The sequence below is a fragment of the Haliaeetus leucocephalus genome, unplaced genomic scaffold (assembly GCF_000737465.1).
Source record: "Haliaeetus leucocephalus isolate CR32 unplaced genomic scaffold, Haliaeetus_leucocephalus-4.0 Scaffold351, whole genome shotgun sequence".
In the NCBI taxonomy this organism is placed as follows: Eukaryota; Metazoa; Chordata; class Aves; order Accipitriformes; family Accipitridae; genus Haliaeetus; species Haliaeetus leucocephalus.
The window spans coordinates 946,691-967,679 of record NW_010972787.1 but is presented as its reverse complement, the minus strand read 5'-3'; the positions used below and the strand labels follow the sequence as shown (position 1 = coordinate 967,679).

Genomic DNA, 20,989 nt, shown 5'->3' with positions numbered 1-20,989 from the left:
GAAAATAGCCATTTAAAAATTTTCAAACTAGAACACAAAACATATCTGGTACTTCCGATGCATGGGGCTATACATACAGACTCCATGATACAGTATTTCACATAAATGGATTACTATATAACCTCCTTGCTGAGAAGGAGATCCCAAATGCTATTGTAGCAAACCTCCCTCAGCATTAGAGCTGAGCTGAAAACTACTAGACACCACAAAGATGCATCATCTCTCAATAACCTAGCTGAGATTTTTCCACTAAGATGGCTGCAGCGAGCTGCTGAGCGTCCGTCACGTGAGGGTTCTTCTTCATAACGATCCTCACAAGATCAGGGGGGAAGATGTTGCAGAGGTTAATGTAAACCTTCTCCCGGGTGTCTTGGTGCCTTGGAGGGTCTTGCGGGATTCCACAGTATGGTACGCGCCAGGTCTGGTCCTGCTGTTCAGGTAAGCTTTGGAAGGCAAACTGCTCGTAACACGGCTGTGTGGGGTTACTTGGCAAGGAGTAGGTCTGGCGGTAGCCATATGCATCCATCCCATAACTCTGCCTATCCCAACTTCCAAGCCCATCTTGGCCAGAATAAGGCTTTCTGTGTCTTAATGGAGAATTATCATATAAACGCGAGTCTGAAATGCTGTCTATTCTCGTGGACACGAGGGCTCTGCCCAGATGCATGGTCTTTGAATGTGATGAACTCTGAGATGTAGAGTAGTCGTTCGGACAACTAGAACGAGCACCGACTGTTGGATGCTGTAGATGCACAGCCATGTATGGAATTGGAGGTTTGTGGTGATGCTTTGGTTCTTCATGACTATAGCTTTGCACTCGTGTGAGAGGCTCGTGGTAGCTCTGTAGGAAGGGCTGAGTGTTAAGGCGGCCATGGGGGTGCATATGTTGGCACTTCAAGTTCTCCTCTAGCTGTGGGTCAGGTGAACTCATGTAAGACCGATCGCTGTAACCCACGTAGGAATCACTACTGCCACAGCTAACACTCCCTTCGCTGCTGCAGTCGGAAGCTACAGAGCTAATCCTATAATCTGTGTCCACGGAGAAGCGCCTTTCAGGACTACGTGGACCAGATATACTTAGATTTGAATATGCACTCAGCATAGAGTAATACCCTACATCCACAGGAGACTCACATTTTGGATACCGGTCATAAGGCATTGGTGTTCCGTGATTTTTGGTTGCCATCATCACTGTAGGATACTGTCCCTGTGGTCTTTGATCCTGAGGTGGGAAGTGAACTCCGGATGGAAGGCCATTAGTTAAAGGTGCAGTACTTTGGGGTTTTGCAGTAGAGGAACTTGGTATACTAACTAAAGAAGGTACAGACCTGGTTTCCAATTTGTTTTTGGTGGGAAGCTTTTCCTCCAAGTCTTGATAGACTTGAGTCCTTATACTAGGATCCGATTGCCTCTTTGGAGCAGCACGCTTCAGCTCAGAAGTGCCATCATTTTTAGTGCTACAGGGAACACTATTGCTTTTTACCAGTCCTCCTTCACTTGTAGTTTTGGCAGCTGTGCTTCTAGACATGGCACGAAGTTCATCAGCTACAGATCGCTGAGGCTGATTTCCTCTTTCTGGATGATAGTATTTGCATTTGTGTCCATAGGTACATTTCTTCCCTATTAATACAAACATAATCAGATAAAAAAAACCCTTCAACCAAAATCTGCTAATCATCAAACAATGGAAATGCCCCTCATTTAAAGTTTTACTGATGATTTGAAAGATCTTGCAAATGGTTTTGTGTGACACAGGGTGAGATTTAAGGTCTCCTCTCTTGTATTGTGGGGAAAAAGAGGCAGTGGTAGTGTGCTGCAGCTAGTGCTTCAAGAAGGCAGACCAACACTACCAGCCACATTTTGAGCTGAACATGACACTGTCAGTGTGTCTGTACACACCTGCTGTATTGGGCCAAGGAGATATACAGGCAGAAAACTTAACAGGAAAGTCCCACAGAGTCGTAAGACCAGCAGGTTTCAGCTCAGTCAAGATGGTGGTGTCCCTGTAGGGATGCTCAGTAGCTAAACTTCTAACAGCTCAGTCAATTTTCTGGAAGAAAACTTTGATGTCTTATGACCAAATCACATTAGAAAAAGGCTTTCTGGAACCTGCAGAATTTAGGTGCTGTTTTGGATCTATTCCTACGAACGATTTATGCTCCTTTAGTTCAGCTGGTAGACAGAAATGTTCTCTAACTAGCACATGAAAAAAAAGCACTTCAGTTTCCACCATCAGTTCATTATTTCAACCATTTTCAGGTTAAGATAACAATGTAAAAACCTCTGTTAAAAAGCTTTTATTTTTGGCAGTGTTAAAGTAAAGCAGGAGCTTGGTTCCCAGTCCCAGCAGTACAGAAAAACTGACAAGTTAAATCAAATTACCATATGGACATGGTTGCTTCTTATGTTCTGGCACAATAGGCTTCTTCCTAAGAAAATTGTCCAGACTTGGACCATGGCGGCCAAGAGGATCATCAGGAGGCATAAATCTATAAAGCAAAAAGTATTATGGAAGCAAGCAAGCCTTTTTATATTCCTCATGCAATGACCAAGAACCTCATGACTATGTCCTACACCATAACCTGCCATGCTGACATTTTTAAGCCTGGGTATTTTGAGAGCTGTTTTGAAAGGCCACCTTTCTGCTGCAGGTACTGCCCGAGAGATGAGTCATAGAAATAGACTGTGTGGACACTCCTAGTCTGCTTCAGACACCTTTAGTCTAGCTCTGCTGACTGCTCTGTGGCAAACCAGGGCTGCATACAACCCATTCCTAAATGAAAGTAAGGGCAGCAATTTCTTAAAATGCCACAACTAACTTTGCAAAACTGTTCTGATTGTCTAGGACTCCTCCATCAGTATTTAGGCACTCAAATACAAGTGTCTGCTTGGCAGAGTACCAAGTCCCTCCCACTACAAGAAGCCATCAGTAATAACTGCAGTTGATCTGTATGCCAGGGTATGAAGATACCCTAGATGGATCTAAGCAGACAGTTGAACTAGAGATCTCCTGAGGTTCATTCCAACATGGGTTTTTCTATGACTCTAGTATTTAGGAGTCTAACCACAGGCACTCAAAAATGCTGTCTCAGTATATCAAGAGAACTGGAATATTATACCATAGTATACATCAAATATAGCATACACATTGGCATACACGAAAAGAGTTAAAATTGCATAAAAAATATAAAAATACTGTTATAAAAAAGCTCTAGCAAAAACCAGATTTCGAATACTTTTAATCAGAAGACCAAATCTATGATCAACTATTCCTCCTGTTTTCCTACATGTACCTAACAATTTGGGTGTAACATAAGAAATTCATACAAGTCTTCAAACTGTCCTTTCCTCAGTTATTTTAGTGACACATATAAAGACAGAATGACTTACTTGTCATTAACAAATGAATACATCAGCAAGCGTTCATCTATGAACTTCTTCCATTCAGGCTTTTCATTAGCTAGATCCCTGTAGTTATCATTAGAAACAATGATGCCATCTGAATCAAAGGCCAACTTCACTATAAATCGGTCATCGTAGCATACCACCCTTCTCCCTTGCACTCGGCGGGATGGTGTGAACACCAGAATCTTCTCCTTTTCTAATTTACGCAAGATTTCTTGATCTACAAGGAATAAGAATCAAAAGTTAAAAAAGAAAAAAAGGAAAAGAGAGTAGTTTAATCTCCAAAGATATTAGATTTGGGGAAGAAAAGCCAAGCATTTAGGACTAAACATGTCTTAAATGGTTATAGTCCAGCAGAAGTTGTGTGATATATGATATTTGAAGTTACAGTCAGCAGGCAACTGGCAATACTTTCAAAAAACCCCACAAACAAATCAAAACCTTCTCCACACCATTTCTCTAGGACTAACACAGGGGACTTTGTTCATGTTGCTGTGGTTCAAAAGAAACACTACTTATCAAAATGTCTGTGAAAAGCTCTGTTTGAAGGGGTGGTTTTAAACATTACTGAAGGTTTCAGCGAATAGGACGGCTACACCCAAGTACAGCCAAGGGTTTCCCGTAACTGAGCTCCTTGGTAAAGACAGACCTCTTCCAGGTCTTTGTGGTACCCAGCAAGAAACATCTTTTGAAATAATTCCAGTAGCTCATGTTAATGGGACTGTCTCATAAAGGTCTCTGCCTACCAAGAGAATGGGTTACTACTAGTACCCTCAAGGACTAGAAAACCCACATTCTATACAAACACTCAGGATCTTCACAAACATTAACAGCATCCCCTAAAAAGACCTCTGATGCCATCTTGTAACCAACAGCAAATGTGGTTTTGGTTTTTGTTTTACCTCCAGTAATAGTTCAGCATGTATCTTTCCTTAAAAGGTTTACAAATTTATATACAAGGTCTTATCAAATCCAAACAGATTTCTCTTTAATCCTGCTAAATAAGCATGTTTAACATTTTATGTAATTCCTTCTTTTCCTACACAGTCTGTCAATCACCTATCCAAAAGCATTTTCTCTTTCTTTGTGTGGAACCTGGAGATCCCAAGGAGCTTTGCAAGATGGGCTCAGGCTACTAAGGAGGTTGTACCTAGCACTGGGGCACACACCCCTTGTATTGATTCTCCTAAAGCTAAGCAACATCTAAAATGGCAGAAGATGCTTGCGCAGTGAATATGAGTCACGGCTTTTAATAATGGTTGAGATCTCAAATAACTCAACTGTTTTGTAGCACAAGAAACTTAACAGGGAACATGTTCCATCTAGGAAAAAAACAAAGACTCCAACAGGAAGAAATACAGCATTAATATTACATATAAGCAATATATTTGATACAAGCATTTATCTGCTTAGTAGAAAAAGCAAAAGATTTTAAATGAGATCCAACCTTTTTGTATTCACACCCCACCCCCCACCATGCAGTAAATGATGAGTAGGAGTATGATGGAGGGTGATTTTTTTTTCCCCACTAAGAAAGAATAAAAAAATCTGCCATGTAATGATTGGTAGGTAATAATAAGAAAGATGCAGCTGTTGTTTAGTCCAAGAAGCTTCTCATGAATACTGACAGTCTAGAACCATCCTCACATTAGTCATCTAAGACTTTTCCAAAATTCCAGGTGGCCACACATTTCAGGTGTGTATCTCTGGAAACGGAGTGTCAGCACAATGTATTTCTCAAGGCTAGTAGCAAACAGGCTCCCTGCATCCTGATAAGAAAACTGAAGAATGTCTGTTTTACAGAATATAACCTGCTTTGATCTTCCTCCCATTTTCAGGGTCCATGATGACACATGGCAAACTGATTTTTCATTGCTAGACAACTGGTCAATTCTAAGTCTTGCTACTTTCTTGAAAATCCTTTTGGGGCTTCTAGCCCTGTCCACAGCTTGCAGATGTCACAATTTATTTCTAAATAGCCAAATCTTTTCTACTTAGCCAATGCTCTTCTCATACCTCAAACACTAGTACAGTGAAAGAGAAAGGCTTCAAGAGAAAGGCTGCACACTGTCTGTGATGAGGGGAGAACAGCAGCTTTCCAAACATTTTCTTGCATCAACATGATATAGTCTAGTAGCAATCAAGAAAATGAAATGAAGTGTTGTGAAGATCTTTCCAGACACTTGAAAATGCATGTGGTAATCAAAACATGCTTCCATACTCTTTTAGAAGCCATAGCTACTACTCTCAAAAGCTTCCCCTGCTTTCAAGGTAGCCAAGTTAAAAAAAAAAACAAAAACCAACCCAAAAAAACCCCAAACCCCAATCCCTTCTCCCTCCCTAAATTCTAGTTTGTTTTTTTTTAACCCCAGATTCTCCTCTGCTTCAACTTTAGGGCAGAGGGAGGACGACTCTCCAGCCTGCACACAGAATCAATTAGTTTGATCAGGAAATAAACACCTATACACCAATTTTTTTTTCTAGATAAACACATTCAAAATTAAAATTTTCAAAAGCTGTCTCACTTGTTAATAGTAACAATGAAAAGGGGAACTGTTCCCTTTCTGTCAGGATAATTCCTGTAACCCCATGCGTGGGCAGTGACTCACTGCAGGTGACCGGCAGACAGACTAGTCTGGCAGAATGTGCTCACCACTAGAAAGATCACCCAGTGAACCACTAACTTCAAACCTCTTCGCTGCCAATGCTACATGGGCATAACAGTTTTAAAAAACAGAAATTACATTCTTCAGGAAATAAGTAGCAATGTTAATGGAAAATTTGTCAGGCAAGCAGAAAAGGAGGACTTGAAGAGAGCATTGCTTAGTCTTTTTCCTTCCTGAAGATCACAGTGAAGTTACTACACCAAAGATACTTTCTATTATAGTCTTTCATTTCTAAAGATTTGTTCATTTGAGCAGTAGCACTCATGCTGCACAAAGCATCAAACAAACCAGCAAAGGTGGAACAGAGCTTACCTGTGATAAGAGCATCAGGTCTTGACTGTTCTTTCCTCCATGCTGGCACAAACACAGTAACATCCTTGTGGCCTCTTTCCAAAAACCAGTCTACCGCCAATTTGATTCCTCGACATGAAAATACTTCTTTGTTCCCATGGCTGAAACAGACATTAAAATTCCTTATTATAGGACTTTTTTTTCTGCTACGATGGTAAGCAGATCACAGTGAAACGCGGATCTCAAAGCCATGCTCTTCACTTGCTCCTTGGTCTCGAAGGGCAGCTGGGAGTCAGTCTGAGCCTTGCCCAAACATTGCCATCACTTGCAAAATGGTGTGGGAGAGGCATACTAGATATGCCAAACATCTGTACACAGATTTGACAAGTAAGGAAAAATATAAGTAGGGAGTGTTAAAAATCCTCATAGCCCAACCTAAAGTACTGGGTATAACAGGCACCACAGAGACTTGATGAGGGAAAGCAGGAGGCCTGAAATACCAACATGAAAGACTGCAATGTGCAGCCAGATGAGTACTGAGCACTGATGCGCATGGCGGCAGGGGAAGAGGCAGCAGATACCCGCTACAGGGGCTCTGTGAGGTCCCATCTGAACAGGGAGAAGAAAAGGTCTCCAAGCCCAAGGGGATAACAGGCACACTGCAGGACAGATTAGGCAAACTGGAGAGACTGTCCAAAATCAACACAACAAAACTAAGAATTTGCTTAGTACTGCACTTCAGAAGGAAAAATTAATTGTGTATTAAAGAAGCTGTGGAGAGACAGTTAAGCAGAAACTGATCAGACACAAGCAGAACAAAAGATGTGCATCTGTTGTGCAATAACAGTCTGAGGTAAGGCAAGAGACACAATTGTGTAATTTTCTAAAGGCAGATGAGTCCTCAGCCAACTTCTACATCCAGTTTCGGGCACGACTTATTCAAAAGACACAGATGAAGTGGAAAGAATCCAAAAGAAAGTGAAACGAGACCTATGGGAAAAGGCTGAAGGAAGTGCATTTAGTTAATCTGGAGAAAAAAGGCAGTGTGTGGAAGAAGAAAACAATCTTCAATATATAGAAGGTAATTAAAATAGAGGACAGCAATCAACCATTGGCTGTCCATAGAAAAGTTCTGGTAGCAGGGAGCTGCAGGGTGGCCTCTGTGAAAAGAGGTCAGGGGCTGCCCCATCCCAGGCATGCCCAGCTCTAGCCAGCTCCACAACTAAGGAGAAAGGAATGAGGGAACACCAAGGCTCGAGGAGGAGGAGAGGTGCTCCACGAGGAGCAGGTACACCCCCAGAGGGACTTGCAGCCCATGGAGAACAGGAAAAGTACGAGAAGGAAGGAGCAGCGCAGAAAAACTGCGACGTCCTGACCCCAACCCCCTGCACTGCTTACAGCCTTTCTGAAGGGACCGAGTGTCACCTGCAGCCATTTCAAGGCACAGGAGAGGTGTCTGCAGCGAGGCTGTGATGAGGAAGCGGGGAGGACAGGGGTTTGGAGTGAAGCGAGCCTGGGAAAAGGAGAGATGTTTTTTCCCCCAAGTATTTTAATATTTGTCTTTTTTTGTTTCCCAATACCTGAATCAGTAATTAAGTATTTGTTAACTGGCTATAAATTAAGTTAAATTCCCCAAGCTGAGTCTGTTTGGCATGCAACAGTACTTGGTGAGTGATTTCCCTGTCATTTTGACCCATGAATTTTCTTGCTCCTGTTCCTCCTGTTTTCTCCCCCATTCTGCTGGTGGGGGGAGCTGCGGCCGACCCACGATAGTCCCATTGGGTAGGGACAGAAAAGTCCTTAACTAGCGTAAGGAACAGTTAAGCAGTATCTTAGAAAAAGCCTTCTAACTGATCAATGGGACAGTCTGCCCATGGATTTTGGGATCTCCTCACCAGACACTTTGCAGAACAAGTCAGATGGCTCCTCTGGGGCCAGTCTGGGTTCTACATGCTCAGGCAGAGACGAGCAACTTTTGTGAGGTCTCTCCCAAGCCCACAGCTCTATGTAGCAGAAGAAACACAGGGGCATTGCAGCAAGCTGTTACTTTTCACTTGGCTGGCTTGCGTGTATAGCAGGTATGCCACGATCTGCTTTTCACAAAGGTAAAAGACAATTCTTTCACCGTGGAGTGATTTGTGAAGGTGACAGTATGATGATGGACAGCCACAGCGATCCTAAAAGCTCCTACTGGCATGTTTCGAGGTAAACAAAACCACCAGAAAGTTTTTTTGTTTTTTTTGTTTTTTTTCCCAGTAGGACCATTTTAAAGTACCTACTATTTCCAGCTTTCTAAAACATAGCACTGCTGTACATTCCTTGATATTTTGAGGGAGCTTGAGTAATTCTGCAATGGATGAAGTGCCACAGTAAAAGTGAGAAAAAAATTGAAAGAATCTTCAGATTCCAGAAGCATACAAAGGAGGTGGCATACATGTTCACCTGTACGTGTTGAGAGAGAATGAGTTGCAGCTAACACCTCTCACAAAGCATCATCCTCAGCAGAGGCTGTGTTCAAGGTCACAGGCCCCAAGCAAAAAAATAAAATTAAAAAAAATTTTAAAAAAAGAGGGGGAGGAAAGAGCCCGCTAACATTATCTGGATTTAAGTGAGGAACTCTACTACTTCCTCTTCTAATGATGCTGAAGAAATGACCTGGAAACATAACCATATACTAAAATATTGCAATTGTTGCTGGCCATAATAATCAAAGTTTGTATATTTTAGCTGGCACAGGGTACTCCAAGGATAGTTTAAGTCCATCTTCTGTGCCTATAGGGCTATAGTAGGAACACTGTCAGAAGCAAGACATCTATGTACCTCAATATCCTGTTTAGCTATGGTTATAGGCCTCTGCAATAATACATTCCCTGTTTTGTATGATAATGTCATGTAATACACTATTACATTGTAATAACACTGTAATAATAAAACACATAGCGATGTTTTTTCTAGGCATTGTTCTATACTGTACAATTATTCTTGTACTTGTTTGGCTGAAAGAGTAGTATCTTTGTGTATTTCATAACCACCCAGGAATGGGAAACCAAACCACACACAGATATGTCACATTTAAAATGCATGTGCACATATGCATAGAAAAAATGGCCAACAGTATTTCTAGCCATGGCAAGTCTAATTACATCTCCCTGCGACAACACAAAACCAGGACACTTGGTGGGCATTCAGTACCCAGTGAGCAGCCTTAAGGCCTCCTTTGCAAAGCCTGATAGAAGAAGTTACTGTTCATGCTATCAGCAGGTCATGTGCAACCATAAGCATACTGCAATCCATTTTAAAACAGTCAGGAAAGGCTTGTTCCAGCTACTAAATTCCAGTGAAATCACTGTACTGTTACTACTCTAAACAATCTCCACGGTTTCAAATGGATAAAACCACTTTTCACGCCTGATGGCAAACAAGCGTTTTGTTAGACTACATTTTAGTAACAGTACATTTCTTGCCGTAAGTCTGAGAAATAATTTCTGGAATGAAATCCTGGCCTCTCTGAAAGAAATGAACATTCTTGCCTGTTGCTTTCCATCAGGTTGGAATTCAAGCCACATTTTTAAAGGCAGAGGGAGGACCAGGCAGTTCATCTCCTTAGTTTTCTCTTGCCTAATACAGACTATTAAAATTCTTTCATCCAGCACATAAATTTAAATATACTTAAACTGTATGCAACAGAAATGGGAAATGCATTACAAGGCATACTAGCTTTTCTGCACTGCTGAGCAAGTGGATTTATAGCTCGTATAAATCTTCACATTTTTTTCTGCTTCTTTTCAGACACATGCAGAAGCTGGTATCTGAGTGGATACAAATTCCAAGAAATTTAAATGATTAGTGAGTAAGTCTGTGAAAAAGATATGCAATTAAAATTTGTTATTTTCTTCTGTTTTGTTGTCATGCAGATTTGATGCTCTCCTTTTTGTGATCTTTGTGCTTCATCAGCTTTATGTTACATCATATGGTAAAAAGACTGAAATCATGCTGCTGCTTCTGACTTTTTTACAACTAACCAGAAGGAAAAAAAGAGAAGAAATGTTTGTATTTCTTTGTCATGAAACTTTACTTTTAAAAATCTCTTCCCAGTTATTAGAAGTATGTGAAAGCTCAGAGCAGTCAGGATGACAGCTGTAGCCCTGGGTGAGACATTGGTGTATACTGCTTTGGTTCTGCTTGCTGCCTATGTTTAATCTATCACTTTTAGTTGAAGGAAAATGAAGTATATTCCTTAAGAAGTATCTATTTCTTTCACACCATGCATGAATGATTCTTTTTATCACCACTTCTATATTTGGCCTGTTGATAGCTGTGGTTTTATTTTTAAATGAAAAAAAAAAATTAGTATAACACTTCCTGAGCGAAAATCAATCAAGCATTTTGTAGGCTAGGAGAGTTAGTATAAAGTGGCAAAACATCTGATGAGAACATTTTCATTTTCTCTGTTACCTTCCTAGCCCCCAAACTAGATTTTCAAGTGACTGTCTTGAAAAGAGTTGTGGTATACACTCCTAAACCACTGACTACTTACAATAGTTGCAAGACTTCTGGTGTGCTCTAATGCAATATTCAAACCAACATGGAGCTCTCAGATTTTGAAAGCTACAGAAAACATACACATTGATGACAAGGGACATTAGAGCTGAGGTCTACCATAAAGTCTGTTGCAATACACACACAGGTTTTTATACAGCTGAAATCTGGATACATCAAGGTACTTCCCATGTAAAAGCATATTGATTAAAAGCAAGAAGAACAAAACTAAAACACAGATCTGCCTGGTAAATTTAGAGAGTTACCGAACTATTTTCTTTTGTCATGTCATAGCAGGAAAACAGTGTTCAGTCCATAGCATAGAGAGGTAAGAACTTCCACCCTGTATCATATTAGTGACTCATCAGCCTGGCAGCCTGGCTTTGTCACTAGCCTCATCCCTTTTTATTTTATTTTTTTTTTAAAGCTCTACTAATTTCTTAATCACAGAAATAATTTTTCCAAAGCATTTCTCAGTAACCCAGGCCTTCCATCAGGCCTGTATTTATTCCTTATATATGTATTTTGGTGCTGACACAAAGTGGATGAAAGTTCCCAAATGTTTTTTTTTTCCATTAGCCCATGACAAATCATCCCAATGCTTTGAGGTCTTTGAAAGAAAAAAAGCCTTGGAAGCTGTAACGTCTTTCAAAACATCTTTTGTCTGTAAGGCTTCCAGTGCCGAGGCACTCTACAGAGTATGGCAAGCACAGTCGCCAGCCAGACATACATGTGGGTGTCTGATCGAGCAAGAGTCACGCAGTCAGCAGTCAGAGGTCAAAACAGGCAAAGAGAAGTTATACTCAAAGTTGCCAGTGACAAGCTCCTATCCACATGATCATTACTTGTTGGAAAAATATTTTTATCTATTCCTTAAAGTGACTTCTCAAAATAACCTAAGAAACTAGACAGCCAGTGCCACTGAAAGATGAATGTCTTAATCAAGGTACCAAGATACAATTGCGTCTACCAAGCTCAGCAACACGCAATCTGAGAAGAGGCTAATGCAGCTAAATTGTTAGTTTGTTAAAATACATATACAATTAAATTGCCATATGAAAATGACAGATGGAATAGATAAGACAATCAAACCATCCTTTGGTTGACATAGTTTGCAGCTGTGGAAAATCTTCTATGTAGACAGGGTATCAGTGAACCTTTTACCACAGCCAAATGACCTGCCTCATGATTAAGGCACGGGGACAAGACTCAGTTGCCTAAACAGAGATGTCTAATGCTAGTTAGGCACCTTTGGGTATCTCACACTTCCTCCAGCTGAATGCCACTCCTGAATGGCACTGGGGTCTCTGTCATGTCTGTCAGGCCTGGGTGTATGTTTCTGATGCCACCAAGCACCTAGAACATCCACAGCTGAAGGGATAGCTGAGCATGAGAGCTGTAAGAAAACTGTAAAACACCTGTCTTAGGCGGGAGTGCATTTAACTAAAAAACAATTCCCCCAAATCAGCATCTTCCTCTCACAAATAAAAATAAAGTATGCAATGGTTATCTCGCATTGTGTTTTCCCTTGTGCAATGAAGTACCATCAAGCACCATTTAAATGTACAGGCCAAGGTTTTCCAAAAGGGGAAACTGAAGTGCATCACCTCCATGGCCTGGGAATCCTAAGGGTGAAGTTTTCAGAAGAATCTAATTGCTTAAAACAAGATTGACTGATTTCAACCTGCAAACCCAGATGGCACATGATCAAAATACTTCAGTTCTTTTGCCTACATAATTCTGAAAGTGGTTGCCTAAAAATTATAATACAGCAAATAAAATATCCAATTATTTGCTTATAAGTGTTATCTTCATGTTGCACTCTCTGTAAGCACAGCAGACGTCTTTTTTGCCTATATGTTTTCAACATAATTTTATATACATTTACGTAAAATTTGAAACTCATTCTTTTTATGTTAGCAAAGTCTGAAGGCACCCAGGGTAGCCAGGGAAAATTAACAAATATGGAACAGAAGCAAATGAATAATATAGTTAAAATTTTCCCACTGTCTTTGTAACTAACAACTCTGTTCCTTATTCCTTACCTCTTGGTGGCAAAAGCCTGACTTGGATTCCAGCAACGAGAAGTATCACAGCAATAACCAATTTTAGGCAATTCTCAGCATCCCAACCTTATCCTTGAAAAGGACAAGCAAAGGAGAAGGACTGTGCAAATGTGCTGCAGTATACTTCTCTCTTCGGAAGGAACTCCCTCCCTCTGAACCTCAGCAGTAAAGGGAACTCTTAAGATGAAGGGGCAAAAGAGAACCTCAAAACCTTGCCTCTGCTGCCTCATGGAGAAACAGGACCTTCTCCCTCCATTCCAGACTGTGCAGGCTCAGCTGAGGAAGCCGGGGAAGAGCAGGTCCAAGAACCCACTGGAGAACAGACAGATGTAGGGGTGAGGAGCTGACGATCTGCTGTTGCTAGATGGGTAGAGATCACCTTCTTTTGTCTACATCACTTATGTAAAGGGAAAATTTAGGGTAGCTTAAATCTCATCACACAGGGATACAGAACTACTATTGACTGAAATGTGTTACCTATTACCTATGCTGTGCATATAAATAAGGTCCTGAGTGCATTTTTATGTCTATGGACAAATGCCTGCCTCAGTCACGTGGACTAAGGTTCTAAATGAAGATTTTGCATTACAACATCATCTACATGCAAAAAAACCCCACCTTATGACACAGGGTTAGAGCTACACAGTTCTCTGGAAAGCCAACACAGGTCACTGCTCAGGTATGGCACAACTGAATCCAGGTCCTACACCTTAGTCCAGCCTCACTCTCAGCTGTGGGAAGTGTCTATCGAGCTCTACAGCTGTTCTAGGGGATTATCTAATTTGCTGTTCAGCTCTGATTTTAAGTTTACACACACATGCACAGAGAAAAATCAGTCTCATCTGTAAGAATATTCTAAAAGAAGAATTTGTGTGTGTTAGGCTTAAACGTGTAGTCGTCTTTACTTTTCTGGAAAAGGATTAAGTCAACACCATGAAAGCTAGAATAACGAAAGAACAAGACCAGATTTGAAGTATCCCATAGAAACTAAATGGGAATTCTTCAAGTCATAGCCTGCAAAAGCCACCTTTCTGCTCTTCAGTTGAAAGAGTGGGTTTGTTTTGTTTTTAAAACTTTAACCAATTCATATTCTTTAGCCAATATTGGAGTTTTAAACTTGAAATACACAAGATGTATCTGATTAACAGTTTTCAGTTTAAGGCACAAAAGACAAGCAATGCCATCTCAAAGTATAAGAAAAGCTTTCCAAGCATTACCAAAAGGCAGAAAAATTGAGAGATAGGGGTTTTTTTTAACTACAGTTTGCTAAAACGTCTTGTCTGGAACATGAGTAGTCACCATACATGCTGGCTCTCGCTGGCCAGAGGAAGTTATTCTGGCCCAAGCCTTGTTTTGTGCTGCCCTCAAGGAACCACAAATCCACCCATCATCAGTTGACTAGATGCAACCAGTTACACAAACATGAACATCCAGTCACGTAATCAGACACATCCTTCCTCCTTTGTGTCAGACCTAGCTGTTCTCCCAACCACAAAAAGACCGGGTTTCATTTACAGGTCTAATGGAAAAATAATCCTTTCCGATTTTTTTTTCTCCAAATTAGGGACCTGAATCAACTCATTTTGCAGCCACGCAGTCACTAGATGAGGTGCAGGTAGGAAAGCATCCCCAGCAGTGAGATAGAGGCAAGACTGAAAGTAAGCCACTCTGTGTCACTCATTAGATGTTTTGTGAAACCGCATCCTCAATTAGTCATGCAAGTGAGACACAGGGCAGCACACAGATGCTTCCAGAAGAGGACAGCTGTCTCATCCTACTTGTATTATCAGACATCACTCACCTCAACCTTCTCTACAAAACTTCCCCCTGCCCCCATCAAACACATCCTTTAAAGGAAAATTAGCAGTTCTTATCTAGAATAATTCTAATAGTAAATGCTATCATTAAGTATGTGTATTACAACAACATGGGAGTAAGAATATAGATCACAGTCTACCCATTTCTGTGAGAGAGCTACCAAGAATATCTCTCGAAAGACTATCTACAGTCTTACTTAGGGCACAGACCCACTTACATTTAGCAACTCCAAAGTGAACTCATTGGCCACAGCTTGGAAAAGCAAAGAGGAAAGAAAAAAATAGACTTTGCCAATTTATAGGTTAGTTACTCAGAACAGGACCCTGGACATCTAGATACAGAAATTTGAAGAAGATTGTCTGAACTGCAGGTGAATTCCCATATCTCCCCCAATGCTTTGAACATTGTTCTTTTACTTGTAAAAGCTGAAATCTTTCCTTTTAAGTATTTAAAGTGCTTATTTACTATTACCTATTTTCTTGAAGGGAAAAGGACAGATCCTGCCAGTAAACAACTAGTTGCACAGCTGGTGTCAGCAACAGGGACTCATCTTTTACAAACATGGGACTGGCTTTCATAATCAAGGACTGATTTCTAGGAAGAGGTGGGATCCACTTGACCAAGCAGAACAAAAGTGTCTTTGCTAATAGGCTGGCCAACACAGCAAGGCATGAGCAATCCAGGAAGTTTCTGGAGTGCATTGATGGTAACTTCTTAATGTGGGTGACTGAGGACCCAACAAGGGAACCTGTGGGACCTCATACTTACAAACAAGGAAGAACTGGTCAGAGATGTGAAGGTCAGGGGCAGCCTTGGCTGCAGTGACCGTGAGTGGTGGAATTCAGGACCCTGTGAAGAGCGAGCAAGGCAAAAAGCAGGATCACAACCCCAGACTTCAGGAGAGCAGACTTTGGCCTGTTCAGGAGAATCCCATGCGATATGACCCTGGACAGAAGAGGGGCACAGGAGGGCTGGTTGATTTTCAAGGATCACCTCCACCAAGTTCAAGACTGGTCCACCCTGATGTGCAGGACGTCGGGCAAAGGTGACAAGACAAGACTTTCCTGCAGCAGAGGTTAGTGAACACTGAAATGGGACATTCCCAAGCTGCTGGGCCCTGATGGAATGCACTGAAGGGTGTTGAGGGAGCTGGCTAATGACAATGTGAGGGCCACTCTTGGTAATCTTTGAAAGGTTGTGGTGACTGGGGAATATTCCTAAGGACTAGAAAAGAGCAAATATCCTTTCTATCTTCAAGGAAGGCAAGAAGGATAATTCAGAGAACTACAGGCTGGTCAGCCTCACCTTGATCCCTGCAAAGGTGATGGAGCAAATCCTCCTGGAAGCCCTTTCCTAACAAATTATGTAGATTAGGAACAATCAGCATGGATTTTTATGAAGGGGAAATACGCTTCACCAACCTCATAGCCTTGTGGTGAGATAACTGGCTCAGTGGATTAGGAGAGTAATGGATGCTGTTTATTGTGGCTTTAACAAAGCTTTTGACAATCTTATCCTCACTGACAAACTAATGAAGTATGAGCAAGATAAGGGGACAGAGAGGTAGGCTTAAATCTGGCTGAACTGCTGCACTCAAAGGGTTATGATTAATGGCATTAAGTCTAGCTGGAGGCCAATCAGTACTGGTATACCCCAAGGACTGATACTGGGGTGAGCATTGCTTAACATCTTTGTTAATGACCTAGATAACGGGACAGAGCGCACCCTCAGTAAGTTTGCAGTGGATGCATAACTGGGAGGAGTACACCAGATGGGTGTACTGCCATTCAGAGGGACCCTGGCAGGGTAGAGAAACGGGCCAACAGGTACCTCTGCAAGTTCAACAGAAGGACATGCCCATCCTGCACCTGGGGAGGACTAACACCAGGCATCAGTACAGTTTGGGGGCCAACGAACCAGAAAGCAACTCTGAAGAGAAGGACCTCGGGTTTCTGGTGAACACCAAGCTGATCACGAGCCAGCAATGTGCATTTGCAGCACAGAAGGCCAACAGGTGTTGCCAGCAGGTCGAGGGAGGTGATCCTTCCCTTCTGCTCAGCCTTGGCAAGACACATCTGGAACGCTGGGTTCAGTTCTGGGCTCCCCAGTATAAAACAACCATGGACAACACTGGAGAGAGCCCAGTGAAGGACAACAAAATTAATCGAGGGACTGGAGCACCTGTCATAGGAGGAGAGGCCAAGAGAGCTGGGACTGGAGAAGAGAATGCTCAGGGGGATCTTACTCATGTGTATAAATACCTGATGGGAGGGAATAAAAAGGACAGAAACTGACTTCTCACTGGTGTCCAGTGACAGGACAAGAGGCAATGGGCACAAACTGGAATACAAGAAATGTTGTTTAAACATAAAAAAAGAAAACTTTCTTACAGCAAGGGCATTGAAACACTGGCCCAGACAATATGTTGAGTCTCCATGCTTGGAGGCGTTTGAAACCCAACTTGACATGGCCTCGAACTGACACTGCTCTGTGCAGGTGATTGGACTAGAAGATCTCCAGAGGTCCCCTCCAAACTGAATGATTCTGTGATTAAATTTGGTAGAAAACAAGTAAAGACCTGTTAATTCAATTCTTGGAATACAGAAAGACTGTTATATTAATAGATATAATCTGTTTTAAGGCCCTGTAGCATGCATTCATCTTTGGCTCATTTTATGTAGGTGGTCAAGAAAGTGAATTGAGTACAGAAAGGCAGGTCCTAAATATTTATGCTAATAGCAGAATAAACATTAAGGAAAAGTGACTGATCTGGAGCTGCTTCTGGAGTGTGTACAGTGCAGTTTGTGGGAGAAGCTGATCCTAAGTCCACCCACCAAGTCTGAGCTGTGCTAACTAGCTAACACTTACACAACTGTTTTAGGTTTATGTGAAATACAATCCAAGCCCATTTTAGAAGTCTCTGGATAACTTCTTGGTTGAGTACCAGAACAGTGTTCGTTCAACTGGACATACTTCCTTTACAGTTCAATTTGAACAAAAAGATTAGGAATGACACATCAGGCAGAAAGAACTCACAGGAATACCCCATTTACACAGAAGCATCCTTGCTTTATGGATTAACGTATCTACTTAAATAAACAAAAACTATCATATTGTCGTAAATAAGAGTTGTATTTAAATTTCATTTTTAAAAGCTTCATTTAAAGGTAATTGACTTGATTAGGAGCTAAAAAAACCTGTGCATTTAGCCCAGAAATGTCTTGCACAAACTTTTATTACTAAGCTAATGAAAACCACATCAAGTTATCAGAAGACTAAAATTGACCTTCCAAACCATGATGCTAGTAATCAGACAATCCTTATGAGTTACCCAATTAGTTACTAATCAATTTGTCATTCAATCATTCATATAGCCATAAACCCCCCTCAGCATGTTTCTCTTTGCCATCTCCTCTCTCTAATCACTGATGAAGCGTGAACCTCAGTGCCTCCCCACAGACCAGTTTCTTGCTATGCAACTAGATGACTGGGATCAAGATGGGTGAATGTTGTAGGCTATCTGTGAGGATACGCTGTGTTATCTGTGGGCCTGTAAGTGAAACTCTGAAGCATAGTAATCTCAGGAATTAATAGCAATAAAACCTAACTCCAAATCTGAGAACTAAAACCAATTGTACAGACAGACCAGTTATCATAGAATGGCCTGCCAAGAATAAGTATCCTTTAAACCACTTAATTCTAAATCACTATTTTATAATCATAAAAAATCTTACATTTGCTTTAACGTCCTGTATGCAACTGGATACAGCAATTACCCATAGCAATGGTGCCTACCAAAAATTAACTAAGTACTAGGCTGGCAGTGGGAAGGAAAGATTTGATAGTTGCCTACAAAGGGAGACTGGCATTAACCTATGGTTGTTTTAACAGTGAGTACAAACCACTGAACTCTTACAGACCTCTAGCCTGATTACAAGACTGGCATACTGTGGGGTCAACGAAGACACTTGCGAGAGAACCTGCATACAGTTTTAGGCAACTATACTGAACATCAGTGCTTGAATGGGAAGAGGTCATTCTGTTTTCATTTAAATATAAAAGCAAAAGCTTCATGGTCACGTACCTCATTGCAACATTGCTGCCATCAATAACTACAGGCCTCAGGTTGTCACCATCCTCTGTCACATCCTCCTGCAGTGGAGACTCTGACCTCTGAGACTCTATGGAAGACGCTTCACGTATTACACTAGTGTTAGCATTAGTTACAGTCTGATCAGTCTCAGTTTTATTCCCAAGTTTGACAAGTTCTCCCAAAATATCATTTATTAAAGCATCAGTACCAAGTTTATTTAGTACAAGTTGAACCTGCTCTTCAGAGTAACCCAACTTAAGTGCAAACTCCAGTTTGGTTTGATATTCTTTCAGCACATCAGGGGACTTTTTGACTTCCTTGGGTACTATCTGAGCCTCTTCTATCCTAAAGTCTTGCAAGATGTCGTTTCTTTTTAGTATATGAGTCTCTAAGCAAGGAGATCGGCACAGCTGTCGGTGAGTCTTAGGCAGTACGTGTGATTCTGATGCAGAACTATTCAGTCTCTCTGAATCATTATCAGAATTTGTGCTTTCTTCAGAGTCACAGCTGGAGCTTCCAGAAGTCTCTTCAGATGTCTCCTTGTCTACATCATCTTTCCTAGAATTAACCTTATCCATTGTTGGCTTCTCTGCCATTGACCAAGGTACAATTGCATTTATTTGTGTGCCAGTGCTCCCCACATAAAGGTGGCCTAAGTCATGCCCCAGATGATCCTTCAAGCCCATGAAGCTGCTGCATGTACTTGACTCCACTTTGCTGTTTTTCTTGTACTCCTGAATATAAAGTGTTCCGTATTCCTAAAGAGAGAACAAAAACGTTGCAACTGGTTACACATATTATTTGTTTTGTATTTTCTTGCTGCTTCCTCAGAACTGCATTTAATCTCTCACAGCAGAGAAATACAACTTTTTTTTTTTTTTTTTTAAACATGGAAAACTTTTTTGGGGAAAAAATTTTTCTAAGGAACATCCATAGCTAAGCGGATAAACAACTGATCATCTGTTTTCTGAGTGTATCAAATGCTTTTACTTAAACATTTCTAGAAATGGGTTTATGAAAGAATAGGAAACCAAACACTGCAAGTTTACCTACTGTAATGTAGAGACAGAAGTCTTGTCATGATATAAAGGAACCGAGATATTTCTTCTAGCTTAAGACAGTATTGTAACAATGAAAAAAAAAATGCAGCTATAAAATACAAGTACTAGAAAAGCTTTTTAAACTAAATACCTTAAACTCTGTTGAATAGAAAGAAATTAGCATAGCACTAGATTATCTGGCTTATTAGGCAAATATAAGACATCACAACACATAAAATGGATTAGTAACAGAAAACATGATAAAAACTTATTGGCCCTAAAAGACACTATCAGTTCAACTGAATACACTCAAACTATTTCTGAATTCCCTTGCAAAGTTATAATTAAGTCAAGAAAGACTAATTGCTCTCAACAGAGTGCTGCATTACTAACACATACAGCATTTAGAGACATGGATTGATCTAATGGCCAATAAAGCCAATGGAAGCCTTTGCACTGATTGCAACAGACCATTCATCAAGCCAATAAGGCAACAAAATTAAAAGCTGATTTCAACTCTTGGACTAGACTTGTGCAAGCCTTTTGCTGAATCAAAACTATATATATAGATAGAAGTCATGGAGGAATTAAAGTTGCGGCTTTCTGGACTTCATACGCTTGCCACATCTGTTTTTCTGGAGGAATTTTGCATAACGGTAGTTATACAGAAGTTAGCTACCCATTTCATCACAAGAATTACTTCCACAGTCTACATTTAAAAGCAGATTGCTACCTCTTTCCCTTATTTACATGAATCTTTGCTAACTGCTTCAAAAAAGTAAAAGATAAATTACTCCTCATAGATAAAAATGGACCATATGGACCAATTGTACTGCAAGGTTACCATGAAAAAGAATTTACATTAAGGGAAGACTATGAAACAAAGAGTTCTTTCACACTTCCATCTTACAAGGCAGAAAATAAAAGCAAGATATAGAGGCAAAGGACTTCACTTGAACTTGACAGATACATTACAGATAAATTTCATCAAGGAGGACATACTGAGAAAAAACATTGTGTCAAACAATCTGGTGATCTATACTAATACAAATTACAAGATGTCTCACGAAC

At 40.8% G+C, this 20,989-nt stretch overlaps 1 protein-coding gene across 2 annotated transcripts in view; it reads right to left on the bottom strand.

The window, feature by feature from the left end:
* ZC3H12C (zinc finger CCCH-type containing 12C) overlaps nucleotides 1–20,989 on the bottom strand; it is a 39,994-nt gene continuing 19,005 nt past the window's right edge. For both annotated transcript variants that reach the window (XM_010572604.1, XM_010572602.1), the window contains exons 2-6: nucleotides 18,870–19,636; nucleotides 6,384–6,523; nucleotides 3,391–3,625; nucleotides 2,383–2,489; nucleotides 1–1,620 (exon numbers count right to left, since the gene is read on the bottom strand). In XM_010572604.1, the coding sequence (XP_010570906.1) occupies nucleotides 224–1,620; nucleotides 2,383–2,489; nucleotides 3,391–3,625; nucleotides 6,384–6,523; nucleotides 18,870–19,564 (2,574 nt within the window). In that variant the 5' untranslated portion in view covers nucleotides 19,565–19,636 and the 3' untranslated portion in view covers nucleotides 1–223. The remainder of the gene's footprint in view (nucleotides 1,621–2,382; nucleotides 2,490–3,390; nucleotides 3,626–6,383; nucleotides 6,524–18,869; nucleotides 19,637–20,989) is intronic.